The 14,343-nt window shown below is 38.9% G+C and overlaps 1 protein-coding gene across 1 annotated transcript in view; it reads left to right on the top strand.

Moving 5' to 3' along the window:
• Positions 1-14,039, top strand: part of Pcdh15 (protocadherin related 15) — a 537,968-nt gene extending 523,929 nt beyond the window's left edge. Inside the window, exons 30-31 of the mRNA XM_028773900.1 lie at positions 9,624-9,729; positions 12,824-14,039. Of these exons, the coding sequence (XP_028629733.1) occupies positions 9,624-9,729; positions 12,824-13,375 (658 nt within the window). The 3' untranslated portion in view covers positions 13,376-14,039. The remainder of the gene's footprint in view (positions 1-9,623; positions 9,730-12,823) is intronic.
• The last annotated feature ends 304 nt before the right edge of the window (positions 14,040-14,343 follow it).

Below are 14,343 nucleotides of genomic sequence, written 5' to 3'. Positions count from 1 at the left end.
TTTTTTTATCAAAGGTGCTATTTAAATAAGTGCTATTTAACTTAGCCTTTTCACATTATAAAATCACCTCCTTGTTTATACTTTTTATAATTCTTCTTACCAAGAAGACATCCTTTGATATCCAATTTATTAAATAAATAAAATCAAAATTACTTTTAAATGAAGAGATACTGTTCTTGGTGTCTTATCACCTGTATGCTCAAAGGTTTGTTCTTTGTTTTCAGCAGAAGAGAAAGGTTTATCCCATGGGAAGAAAGTCCCATAGTTGCAGTAGTTGTTACAATATTCCTGAACACAATGGATTGAATCCCTGAGAATTAATTATAGCTAAGTGATGCTGTCTTCACGAAGCATACACAGGCACATGGTGTATTATTTGCAACCCTCAAATAACTATATTTTGGTTTTCCTGTAAAGTGTATTGAATAGAACTGAGCTACTAGAAATCCCTACTTTTGGAACAGGTTATGCTATTTGTTAAACTCTAGAATTGTAGTATCTGAGAAGATATAATAAACCTACATATTCCAGGAGAACAGATAAGACAACAACCTCAGGTTCTATTACATCAAGGAAATCGCAGAGGGTTTCCTGAACTCTCCCAGCCACAGTGAAACATGGCTTTACTTCTTTCTGTGTGTCCACAAAGGCTAAGAACCCTGAAGTACCATTATCTCTAAGATGGTTCTTTTGACTCTTAAAATCTGGGACAGCCCTCCAATAATGTAACGCTCATTCCTGATGAACAGGAACAGATCAAAAGCAATCTGCAAATCTACTTCTCCTCAGCAGCCCATCTGCTTCAGATATCTTTCCTCCAAGTCAAAAATAATTTATTTCCTGGGGTTCTTGAATGTGTTTTTGTGTTGGTTTGTCTCCTCTCTTTCACTGAAAAGCTTCCATTGGAGTTTTCTGTTGACAGCTGGTCCTATGCCTGAGAACTTGTGCTGTATGGTGGATTCTGACAGGGCGTTGCTGATAATCAGTTAAACTGTCTTCTACATGGGTCCTGTAAAGGTTATTTAGACATATAAGACCTCACAGTCCTTGTCTCCCCAATGCTGCGAGCTCACATGTCGGTGTGAAATGCCATTCTCTCCTCTGCATTTGTTAAGGTCTGCTCAGTGTATAAAGAGTGTTTAGATAGGTTATTTAAAATCCAAAGAGGACACTTATTATGCCTTTGCCCTTATTACGATTAAATGCATACAGACGTAGGATGTGAAATGAATAATCCACTACACACGAGGTAATAGAATTACAGGAAAAGATGCATTGATGCTATTTGATTGTGTAATTATCAACATTGATGACTTGGAAGGACAGATAATTATGAATATTGATGGTGTTACATACCTCTTCTAGGTAAGTTTCTGTCTTTGAGTTCAAATAGCAGTAGAGTTACCCAATATAAAACACAAGAGCATGGTTGTGTGTATGTGTGCGGAAAACTACTTTTGAAAGAGGATCCTACTCATGTCAACCTTGAACTCATAACCCACAATGGCTTCAAACTCACTGTGTGGTCTACACTGACCCATTCTCCTGTCTCAGCCTCCCAAGTGCTGGGATTGTAGACAGGAGCCACTAAATCAGATTATTGACATTTTTTTTCATGTTTAATAAAAAAGGGAAATTGAAATATCCTAGAAAACAAAATTTGTCTAGATATTTTACCTGATATGTGTGGCTCATCAATAGGGTTATATCCTAAATATAAGCTGTGTCTAATTATCTCTAAAAGACAATGGAATAGATTTGAACATAAAGTTGTAACAAGCATCAGAAGGATTGCAATTCCCCACATATGCTGGCTGAAGTATATGAGTACTCTGTAAACTTCACTAAAGAAACTTGCAGGAAGTATTGAGGAGTACTTCACACTGCATTTGCCCCATTCCCAGCAGCTTCACCGAGCTGTTTGGTAACCACTTAAGACACATTAGATCACATGGTCTCTTCCCATAAAACAGTGGTTCTCAACCTTCCTAATTTTGTGACTCTTTAATATAGTCCCTCATATCGGGGTGACACCCCCACAACCATAAAAATTATTTTGTTGCTACCTCATAACTGTAAGCTTGTGCTGTCATGAATTGCAATGTTTGTATTATTATGAACCTGATATGCAACTCTGTGGGAATTGAGACCCACGGATTGAGAACCACTGCTGCAGAGATATGGCTGCACGTTCTGCAAAAACACTTTCGTTGTGCTTCAAAAGTCATGCCTTTAACTCAGTAACATACCTACCTCACAAGATTAATGGTATCAGCCTAATATTTAAATATACATAAAATAAAGAAAAATCTCATAATCAATGGCACTCATATTGTTATAGTCCCTTGTCTCTCCCAAGTGCAGACAAATATTGCACCACTTGTGGTCCATGAACTTTACTTACCTTTTTATATAGTTTTGAGTACTTGGAAGTTAAGAACGTTCTTAAAAGTAAGTGAAGTCAGTTCTTTAAAGAGCAAAGAAGGTCTGTTACTGTTCAATTCTTCATTATTGTTAGAATCAAGTTGACACATGCAAGTTGAGAATATGGTTTCATTCACTCGGAAGGATATAATCTGAGTATGCACCTACCTATTTGGTTTTCTGTTTAAGAAGTATCTCTTCCTCAGTGAACACAATATTCCTATCAAGACACAGATGAGACACCAAAGGATAGCTTTATGCTAGTTGACTGTGATAGAATCAAAGTGAAGTATTGTACTTTATTTTTAAGTTGCTTTCACATTTATTTATTTATTTATTCAGTGAATGTGCATGCATGGGGCTAGGTACCATACGGACCATAGCATGGATAGAGAGAGAGGTTGGAGGACGGCCTTCAGGAGTCAGCCCTTCCTATCATGTGAATTCTAGTGGTTAGACTCAGTTCATCAGGCTGCATGGAAAGTGCCTTTATCAGCTCAATGGACATAGTTTGTTGGTCATGTGAGGGTGAGATCTGTGAAGATAACTTTTTAGTAATGCAAGTACAGCACACAATCCTCTAATCTTAATAACACTGTAGGAAGTCTGTCCCAGTAAGATTTAGTAAAATTGATTGTATTTCCTCTGATTCTCTTAAATGGTCCTTTATCTGTAATTCTCTCTGGTCTGAAAAATCCATGCATTTAACACAAGTTTCCATTTCTGCCTTTCAGGGGAGGCTTTGCACCAGAGGTAAGGGCTTTATCATGTGGTACGGCATCGAGCCTTCATGGAAAGCCTTTGTATAGGATACAAGACTGATTGAAGCTAGATTTGTCTTCTTCTATTTCAGTCAAAATTTTTAATGATGTTTTCTAATGTATTTTCTTCCTCTACGTTGCTTCTTTGCTTTGGAGTTTTAAGTCTATCATCAGGGGTGTAAACAATGACCAGTGACTAACATTTCCAAGGATAATGTCTTTGTTCTGAGTTGTATTGATTTGAACCACATACTAAATTTGGTTTTCTGGTTCTATAGATATAATGCAGAAGATGTAAAGTTGATTAACATTTTTTAAACAGTCCAGGTTTCTCTCTAGTCCAAATATCTTAAATATCTCTAATATCATACCAGAAGACATCTCTGAGTTTTTTAATTCCATGTATGTGGCTCAGTCAACCGAGAACATACTGAGGACTCTTACCAATAGGTGTTGGGTGAGATTTGTTGAGTAACAGCAAACTTACTGAGAACCTAGCTTGATTTAGCAGACAGTTTCTCGATCAAAAGAGTAACATAAATACATTCTCTGTAGCTTGTACTTTAGAATGTATATATTCTAGAGTATGCAGATGAGTATTAATGACCTATATGAAGAACTAGTTCTCAGGGTTAATTATAACAGATAATGAATCCATTAGCATTGGAGAGTCTCTAACTTAAACTTCCTTTTCAAAGAATAACATATGTAAGTGCTCATTTTGAGCAGTGGTTCACAGGCAGGATCATTTCCAGAGCTGCACTCTACCTACCCCCATGGCACACAGGAAGGCCTATCATTTAACAATTTCCTCCCAAAACTCACTAAGCTAAATTTGATCAGCGTTAGTTCCCATTTGGTTGAAGCATGAGTAATCACGAAACGTACCTACAGAGACTGACACAGATCACTGAATGAGTAACAGGGAGAGGAGGCAGATAGGAGGCCCTGCAGAATTGGAGAAGGGACAATTTCCTGACTCGCAAAAGACTTTGAAGGCATACTCGAATGCAAGCCATCTAAATTTTGTTTTTTAAAACATGGGAGAATGGAGACAACGTCTTCAATACGATCCCAAAGAGGCTGCATCTTGTCATTCTGACTTTCTGTTCTTCCTGGTGGGGGCGGGGGTGCAATTATACCCAATGTGATGAGGAGTGAACGATGGACAGCTTCATCAAGGTTAAGGCTGTCAAAATAGCCCTGTGATATTTGTTTGTAGAAGTCCAAGCAATCCTTCATACTCTGAAGCTTAAACAAAAAAAAAAAATATCCTCACAGAAATTGGTTATTGAGGTTATTATCAATTAGTTAATTAAAGTAACTGAAATTAAAGCCAATGGCTTCTGATCTACCTTAGGTGCCCAAGTAATTATCTGAACTATTAATTAGTAGTTTGGCAGGTGTCATGTGAATAATGAATCATACCTTAAGTGACAGGTTCAAGCTGTTGCCTGTATTCCTCTTTTCTCAGTCATGTTCTACATTTCCCATCTGAACTACTATCTAAATCTTTTCCTGTTTTAATTTCCTTTGGCAGCATCAACTGCTGAGACCTTCTCTTCTTAAACCGGAGGTATCGATTTTCACTTTCTTTTCAACCTCACTAAACCTTTACAGTACTTTTATACTTCTGTGGCTAGAGTGGGTGGCCTCTGATGCGGTCCCCTTTTTACTAATGAGAGAAAATGCACTTTCAAGTTTAAATAACTAAACAAATTTAAAAAAAAAGAAACCACCTCTCAATTGCTTGCTAGTGACTATAGCTACAAATTTTTAGCTTCCCTCTAGGACAGCGGTTCTCAACCTATGCTAGCCCTTTGGGGGTCAAATGACTCTTTCACAGAGGTCACCTAAGACTATCAGAAGATGCAGATACTGGATTGGAGAGATGGCTTAGTGGTTAAGAGCACTGATTGCTCTTCCAAAGGTCCTGAGTTCAATTCCCAGCAACCACATGGAGGCTCACAAGCATCTGTAATGGAATCTGATGCCGTCTTCTGGTATATCTGAAGAGAGCAACAGTTTACTCACATATATAAAATAAATAAATCTTTAAAAAAAGGTGGAGATATTTACATTATGACTCATAACAGTAGCAAAAGTACAGTTATGAAATAGTGACAAAATAAGTTGATGGTTGGGGTCGCCACAACATGAGGATCTGCACTGGGAAGGTTGAGAACCACTACTCTAGAATTTAGGCCAGTAAATCATTGTTGCCCCAACTTTTCCATTACTGCCTGAAGCCACTTCCTGGCTGAGCAAGAGCTGGAGTTCATCTGAATGTGGTCTCATCAGCTGGATCAGGCAAAGATGGAGGGAAGGTTCCAACATCTGGGAAGGTTCCCTAGTCCATGCATGACTCAGTGCTTCTCCGACAAAGCAAAAAGTACTTTCAGAGTTACACGATAAATACACATCACTTTATTTATTTATTATATACCCCTAAGCCTAAAATGAGTATAAAGTAATACTCAGTTGAAGTAATTCTATTCTTTGTGATAAATTTAGGCTTTTGCTAAGCATTAATAAACAATTGGTTCTTTTCTCTAGGAACAATACCCTACTTTACTAAAGGAAAGCATTTCTTGTTTAGAATACACACACACACATCATCATCATCATCATCATCATCATCTGGAGACCGGAAGCAGAAATATATAAATTTGCAATTAAGCTTTTAATTAGAAACTCTTATCGAGGAAATTTCCAGAGAACTGACTTAGAAAACTCAGGTTTACAGTTCATATGCCCACACTGCCTTGAGCAAAATATTCTCCCAACCAGCACTATCACCTACAAATGCTGATCATGAGCTTCTGATCAACGAGCATAGAGAAGCCAAGAAAAATGGAACTGAAATTTTTCTGATTTATAGTACTTTGAACATTTACTACAGTAATAAGAGTCTACATTAGCTTCACCTTCTCAGAAATGTGTAGTCAGCAGCAGACATTAACCTTAAAGTAATGTTAAGTATTGGGCCCATTCACACAATCGTTTTCTGGTCCAACATCTAGGGATGCAGATAAGACCTGTGTCATGCAATGGAAAGGTCAAATCCAGTCACCTGCTTAGCTCAGTCCTGGGGTCTTTGTTGACACAAGGACTTTCCTCTATTCCTTTTCTTTTTAAACACTTGACACTCTGCTCTTCTTTCCCATTTGTGCCGATTCCTAGCTGACCTAGCTCAGAACTGCAGGGTACCACCCCCACCCCTCCACCCCCCGATGCACTCCAGGGTTCCTGTTTTGCTCCCTTCTAACCTTGACCATATTGGAAGCCATTTATGCTGGGAACATACAGCAGCTCACAAGACCTGAGCCTTAGTCTTAGGAATCAGAAAGTGCAGGTATATGAACTAATCGTTACTAAGACTACATTTAAAACAGCTTTGGAGGTTTCTTCTCGGTGTCTTGTATGTATTCTACTAGGCATGCATTGATTATCAGAGCAAATGCAGCATTTCTGAGATGTTTGCTTTACGTAAACCAATTTAATGGTGCTTTTAGTCCCTTAAAAGTCTGCACTCACCAGCGGGAAGCATACATGTTTTTCAAAGTCACTTACATCTGGGCTTTAACTTGGTTCTAATTTCTTACCGCTCTTTCTTAAGTTTATCTTATACTTCCCCTTCCTAAAACGGAAATTTTTGCTGAACGAAAACCTACGGCTACGAAATAAATATAAGCCACTCAGATGAAAATTTCAAGAGTGCACTCTCGGCCATCACTAGCACGAGTTAATGGTCATGGTGATTCCCCTCGTCCTAAGTGCTTACCTGCACCTGCAGATCACATCATTTCTGAGTGCCTGTAAGTGGGATATCACAGTCCATTCCATCCACCCTTGACCTCAGCCTATTTGCCCACCCTGTGCTGCGGTGCTGCTACAGGGGATTGATTTCTTGAACTTTCCTATTGGTTCTGACTTTGTACTGTTACAGACAATCGACTGTGGCATACATTTTCCAAACGTATACTCCCCTGCCCTAGAATTTTATGGCCACCGACTGCCCACTGTCGATAGTAACATGTGACATTGCTGATTTAAAAAAAGAAAAAAAAAACATGTATCCTAATAGATATGTCAAGTGAGTTTTAACATCACAAATGAATTGGTTTAAAAAAAATATTTGTAAGTTGCGAAGTCAGTGGGCATTATATTAGTGTCGAACGGCAATCGCAAACTTGGTGATTATGGGAGCCTGACTGGAAAATGTCCATGAAGAAACTTCACGAAGAGAGAGCAAAGCAGGAGGCAGATTGCAGGTTGGCTTTGACTACAGATGTAGAGCAGTACAGTAGAGGAATAGTAACCAAACCTCATCGGAGGCAGGAACCACCACAGGGAATCTTGGAATGTACAAAAGTGTCATGCCTTGGTTTTTCAAGAGAAACCCCAAAATCCCAGATTTTTGGTAGAATTCTTTGGTTAGGGTTAACCACAATTAATCCTTTTAAACAATTTGGCAAGTTGTGACATAACTTAGAGTCATTGTCCATATTTATCACACAGATGACTCGTGTGATAAATTTGTGTGCCTTAGAAATGGTCCCTCTCTGCCATCACAGATCGGCAGTAGCTCCTGACTCAAGCCACACACACATGTGTAAGACCAGTTCCTATCACGAGTGGATTATCTGTATGTACCAACCTACTTCCCTGTGGATGGTTATGCTTTCCCTCCTCCTCTCTTACTCTATTGTAGAGCCAAACTTCTTAATCTTTGCCACCTCTCGTTATTAATACAATGGAGTTAAAAAGTGTGGGGGGAATGATTTAATCGCCACTGAAGCTGTTCTTGTATATGTACCTCAAAGCACAGTTCCCTCTAAGAGCAGAGCTTAAGGAAAGCCGGTCTTGTCAAGAGTCAGAAGAAGTCTTCATAGGGTATAAATACAAGGATGTATTTAAAACATCTTTAACCCCAGAATGAGCACTGAACTGAGGATCTTGTTACTGTGCGAATTGCTATTGGAGGATGTACAGAGTTTGATGAGGGAGCTCTTGGTAACAGAGAACCATCAGTAGAGAGAGAATAAACAAAGCCACTGTGACAATGGCCTCATACACTGGCCAGTCAATAAGCGACGATGACACTTAATGTTGATTACGTTAATCTCCAAAGTTCCCTAAAAGCAAGTAAAACTACTCGCCTGAAAATGTCTACAGTTTTATAGCCAGGAAGACTGTGCTTTTCCATTTACACGTGATCTAATGACCAGTGGGTTCCAGGAGAACAGCTGAAAATGGAACACAGGGAACGTGTTAACTGACACTTGTCATTTAAACTTACTCTGTCAGGAGTGTTTGGAGGGATACAAGCCATAGGTATGGAAATCTCGCTTAAAACAGAAATATGCGAAGAATGTATTCAAAAATGCCAATTTTTCTCTTTGAACAATAGGAGTTATCCATGGAATCTGGGATTGATCCTGGCCAGGAATATGGACAAGATTATTACAGTTATGAGCATGGGTACTTCTTCAGTTTTTCTTTCAGAATTGTATCGTATTCATTTTTTTTAAAAAAAAATTCATCAGAACTTATTATTGTTATTAGTTTTTTAAAGTGTCATTGGCCCCTTGATATTTGAAAATGCTGTGCCTGATTTTTTTTTATATTAGTCAAGTTCTCATCACTTTGCTGTCTCATTTACCTTGCTTGTATTTCTAGAAATGTGCTCAGGTGTTTCATCATAATTAGGATGGCACATAGAAGTCAAACATGTTTGCTCAATTCCTGAATACACCATTTATTCTGGATGCTGTGTTTTGTGGGCTTTTATTTTTTCTAACTAGTCTACCTGAAGTTTTGTGCCAGAGCAGTGAAAAAAAAAATAAAAACATAAAATATACCTTTGAATCTAGTAACAAGTACGACAAGGGAGCATCAACTCTGTACGCCTAAGCTAACCACCTTCAGAAACACACGGGATGAAAATGCCATGCAGGCTCTGTTCCTTCCATACCAACTTTCATGTAAAAACATAGATTTCACATCCTGTGTGAGATGCAGACTTGTATATAAAGTCTCTCTTGTGTCCTCTGTTCTCCATGTAGCTATGAAGTATTACATCTTTCTTTTTCCTTCCTCTAGTCTCTCCCTAAATTTAAATGTGAAATAACATCTCCCTTCCTTGTTATTACAGGGAGCCATTATGTCAATAGTAATAATAATAATATAATATAATATAATATAATATAATATAATATAATATAATATAATATAATATAATAATAATAATAATAATAATAATAAATTCTCTGGCTGTCAGGTAGTGGTTCTTAATATGTAGTTTTATTTTTTTTTTTAATTTTTAGAAGGAACTTAATAGACCCTAAGTATCTGTTGATGATGAAGAAAAAGAAGAAACAGATCATTATGGTAGATTCTATGAAAAATGTCTCAAGTTACAAGTTTATGTTGCAGGTATGAGATGCCCCAGTATGGAAGTCGCCGCCGACTGCTGCCACCTGCTGGACCGGAGGAATACGGTGAAGTCATTGGTGAAGCTGAAGAATATGAAGAGGAAGAGGTAAGTGACTTTGTCATGACATGTCATGCAAAAATAGCTCTGGTTTGACTAATACACTGTCAATTATTCCAACTGTAGAAACTCCTAGTAATTTATTATTTGTTTTTCAAAGAAAGGTAACAACGCTGACCATTTCAATTTCTTACCTATGGAGACAATTCATTAAATTTTTTTTCAGTTTATTTCCTTCTATATGAAAGATTAGATACCTGGAAGAAGTCACAATAGAATAGGCTTTCTAAAATCACGAATGCCTCTCTATAAAGACAGTATTAAGAACCATATATGTTATAAATTTTACAATACATGGGTACTTTTGTTCTTGTCCTATCTGTATAACTAAAAAAAAACATGAAAAATACAGTCTTCATATTCCATTTTCATAGAATAAAGTATCATCACCAACATTTTTTAAATGTTATATTGATTCATTTCTGAATTAACATGAATCATGTCTTTCAAATTTATTTGGCAAACAGTCCTTCCCTCCATGAAATGACAGTTCCTGAAGCCCTAATTGGTTCAAAATTCGACAAGACAGATTTTTCATAAAGTTTCAAATTAACTAATATATTTCCATGACTTTTAAAAATTCTGAGATACAGCAGAAAGCTAACAAGCCAGACTCTATAGGTAAAGATAATGATTATTTCTTTCCTGAGCTAAGATTAAATAAAACAAAACTAAATAGCAGAAAACAGAAAGCATTAAATTTGGGGTATGAATACTATAAAGCCAAAATAAATTGCCTGTTGGCTAGCTTCTGTATATTATCAGAAAAGAATATTGTCATATTTTTTGGAAACTATATACGTAGCTTGCATGAGGCTTTTACCCAAAAGATACGCTTATGCTTAACTTATGAGGGACAAGATCACGTCATAACTATCTCCGAGCTAACATTTGAATTGCACTCTCAAAACTTTCAGGTAGAGCCAGAGAAAGTTAAAAAACCCAAAGTTGAAATTAGAGAGCCTAGTGAGGAAGAGGTGGTGGTCACCGTTGAGAAGCCACCAGCCGCTGAGCCCACATACCCAACGTGGAAGAGAGCCCGAATATTCCCAATGATTTTTAAGAAAGTCAGAGGTCTCGCTGAGAAAAGAGGCATTGACCTGGAGGGCGAGGAGTGGAGGAGACGCCTTGAGGAAGAAGACAAAGACTATCTCCAACTGACTCTAGACCAGGAGGAAGCTACAGAAAGCACTGTGGAGTCAGAGGAGGAGTCCAGCGACTACACAGAATACACAGAGACAGAGTCCGAGTTCAGCGAGTCCGAGACCACGGAAGAATCAGAGTCGGAGACCCCATCTGAGGAAGCAGAGGAGAGCTCTACCCCAGAGTCAGAGGAGTCTGAGTCCACTGAGTCAGAGGGAGAGAAGGCAAGGAAAAACATTGTGCTAGCTAGGAGGAGGCCTGTGGTAGAGGAAGTCCAGGAGGTAAAAGGTAAGCGAGAGGAGCCGCCTGTAGAGCAGGAAGAAGAGCCGCCGGTGGAGGAGGAAGAACGGCCAGAGGAAGGAGAAGAAAGCGAACTGGCTCCTATGGATGAGTCCACAGACCTGGAGGCTCAGGATGTCCCAGAGGAGGGCAGTGCAGAATCAGCCTCCATGGAGAGGGGCGTGGAAAGTGAGGAGGAGTCGGGGTCAGAACTGAGCAGTAGCAGCAGCAGTACCAGTGAGAGTCTCTCCGGAGGCCCCTGGGGCTTCCAGGTACCAGAATATGACAGAAGGAAGGATGAAGACCCCAAGAAATCTCCAGGCGCAAACTCCGAAGGTTACAACACAGCCCTTTAGAAGAGTGCATAGTAGGTGGGGTTTTGCGGTGGTGTGTGCTCCTGTGTGCAGTGCCTTCTGTGTGGTCTTCTCTCTGAAACGGCTCTCGACGGGGTGGGGACTTAGCATGATTTGACTCTCTTCACTCAGGATTAGAAGAAAGATAAGAAAACGACTCCATATGCTACCTACGTAGATGTGCATGCTGAGACACGGTAGATCCAACCTGTCTAACTCTCTCTTAGACTAGCAAACAGGGAAACATCGATACTGACTATAAAGTGGCATTATCAGTGGCATTTGTCTATAGCAATGGAAAATACACATATAGATGATAAATAGGCAGAGTTGATACTAGACAAAGAGCAGCAAATTATATGAACAACTCTTTCTGATTATTTTTTGTTCCCTGTAAAGCTGCCAAGTGAAAGATACACTGTATCAACTCCCGCCTTCAAATTCTAGGAGTTAAATGAAACCGTATCCTGAAACTTAAAAGTGATTACCCTTTAGGTGGTGGTTAAAAACTATTTTAACGGTCACAGCTTTTCTTCTAGGTAAATAAACACCATTATTTAAAATATTTATACAGAGACCAGAAAACATTGCCTATTCAGTACAAAGAGGACGTCTATATTCCCCCTGTGTTATATTGTTTGGGGAAGAAAAAAAAATAAGTAGTGTTGTTGAAGTTTTGCTCTTCATCACTTCTGATATTGGTTGGTAAAAAGACAGCTGAATCAGCGGAAATGTCATTATGTTCCAGTTGCTTATACAAAGAGATGTTCTGTTTTCTGTAGTAATAAGCACTCTCTTTGGGCTAATACATTCCTTTAAGTAAATGGAGTTTTAGCGAGATGACCCAGAATACCATGATGCTTCAACTGATTGCACACGTCAAAATGGACAAACATTTTGACTAACATGAGGAAGTAGATTATGGATTCAGAAATATTTTTAAAATACTGGAAAGAAGAAAACGTTAACATGGATACGATGTACAAATTCTGTTCCTGGTTTTTCTGCTGAACTTGCTGAAATGGTTGAGCAGCCAATAAAACAAGGAATTGGGACTTAGCAAAATACAGATAATGTGCCTCGTGTTTCCTATTAGGTCTACTTCCAAACTCAGCAAGAGTTTATTCAAAGATGCTTAGACTCTGGATCCAATACGGAGTTGGAGAAAGGATAGTGAGACGGAAACATGCCTCTTTTCCCTCTTGAGAATGTACTATTGCCACCTCTCCGGGTCTTGCTGTGGATTGCACAAAGCCTTTGATTTCCTTTGAGAATGACTAGCGTATTGTTATTCTTTGTTTTCTCAGTGGGCAAGAAAAAGAATGATCAAGTTGGTGGTCGATCGGGAGTACGAGAGCAGCTCCGCTGGGGAAGACAGCGCCCCTGAGTCGCAAAGAAGCCGAACTCACGAGCCCAGGGGCCACAGCAATGTCAATGGCAACATCTACATTGCGCAGAACGGTTCCGTGGTGAGAACGCGCCGTGCCTGTGTCGCTGATAACTTGAAGGTGCCCTCCCCTGTGTTGCTTGGGAGGCATCTGAAGAAAATAGACAAGATGGCAGGGACACGTGAGGAGAATGTGCCCCTGAACACACTGTTCAAGGGGCCATTTTCCACAGAGAAAGCGAAAAGAACCCCAACTCTGGTCACATTTGCTCCCTGTCCTGTGGTGGCTGAGCACTCGTCAGTGAAGCCATCGGGGACCAGGCTGAAAACCACAGCTGAGCAGAAGTCCATGGTAGACAGTAGGCTCTCTAGAGAGTCGATGGAATTCCACGGTGACAACACACCATCAGATGAGGAAGAGCTCTGGATGGGTCCGTGGAACAGCCTCCATATACCAATGACAAAACTCTGACCAATAAAAATAATAATAATAATAACTTAGTTTTTACTTGTTTTTAATGAACTCTGCTTTTTATTGTCACAAAAAAAAAAATCGACATATGGGGTTTATCACATGTGCACAACCTAACACGTCGAGTGATCTGCTTTACAATAAAAAGAAAGAGATATCATTTGTATCGATGAATTGTTAGCCCCAGAAAAACCTTTATGGACAGACTGAATTCACTAAATAACATCACTTCAAAGTCCGGTTGTTTAGTTGCATCTTAAATTAGGGTTTTTTTTTCCATTGAAATCAACAAGGACTAACTTAGTAGAAATCATTTTTTTTTTTTTTTTGCTTAACATAGATTATACTCCATTTCTAGATTGACAGCACATTTTTCGGCACATGTCATTTTATTTTCTACGGGGGTAACGGATTTTTATAGGTACGAGATTTATACAGCTACTGTCTGTACTGCGCTGACTTTATAAAAGAAAATAGGCTTAGAAAGCAGCGGGTACGGGTGGAAATCACTTGTAAGTTATTTTTAATCCTGAAGTTACTTTATATAGTATCCAACAATGTAGTTTTAAAGATTTTTGAAGGCATACTTTTGGCCTTAGGACGAACATTCGAGGTCAAAGCTTTTGTAAAAAAAAAAAAAAAAAAAAAAACTGAACAAAAAAAACCCATAATTTACAGTTTTACCTGGTGCACACACACCCCCATGTGTCTGCACACATTCTGTGTGTTTCACATGTAGCAAATAATTTAAAATAATTTAATAAATTTTGCAATTCAGTAAGTGGAGCAACATATAAACCTCACTCTCAACAAAAGCTTAGTGAGGGGTAGAGCGGATCAAGTAACTAAAAATGCTTCTGGAACCCATGTTCAGTGGATGACGCAGCAAGGCAGAGAAGTCTCGCCTCACGTGACCAGACAGGAATACCTTATAAGTCCGGCATAGGATATGTCAGGGTCATGGACTT

This window comes from Grammomys surdaster, unplaced genomic scaffold (assembly GCF_004785775.1).
Source record: "Grammomys surdaster isolate TR1022 unplaced genomic scaffold, NIH_TR_1.0 237, whole genome shotgun sequence".
Lineage (NCBI taxonomy): Eukaryota > Metazoa > Chordata > Mammalia > Rodentia > Muridae > Grammomys > Grammomys surdaster.
This window is presented reverse-complemented; position numbering and strand designations above follow the sequence as displayed.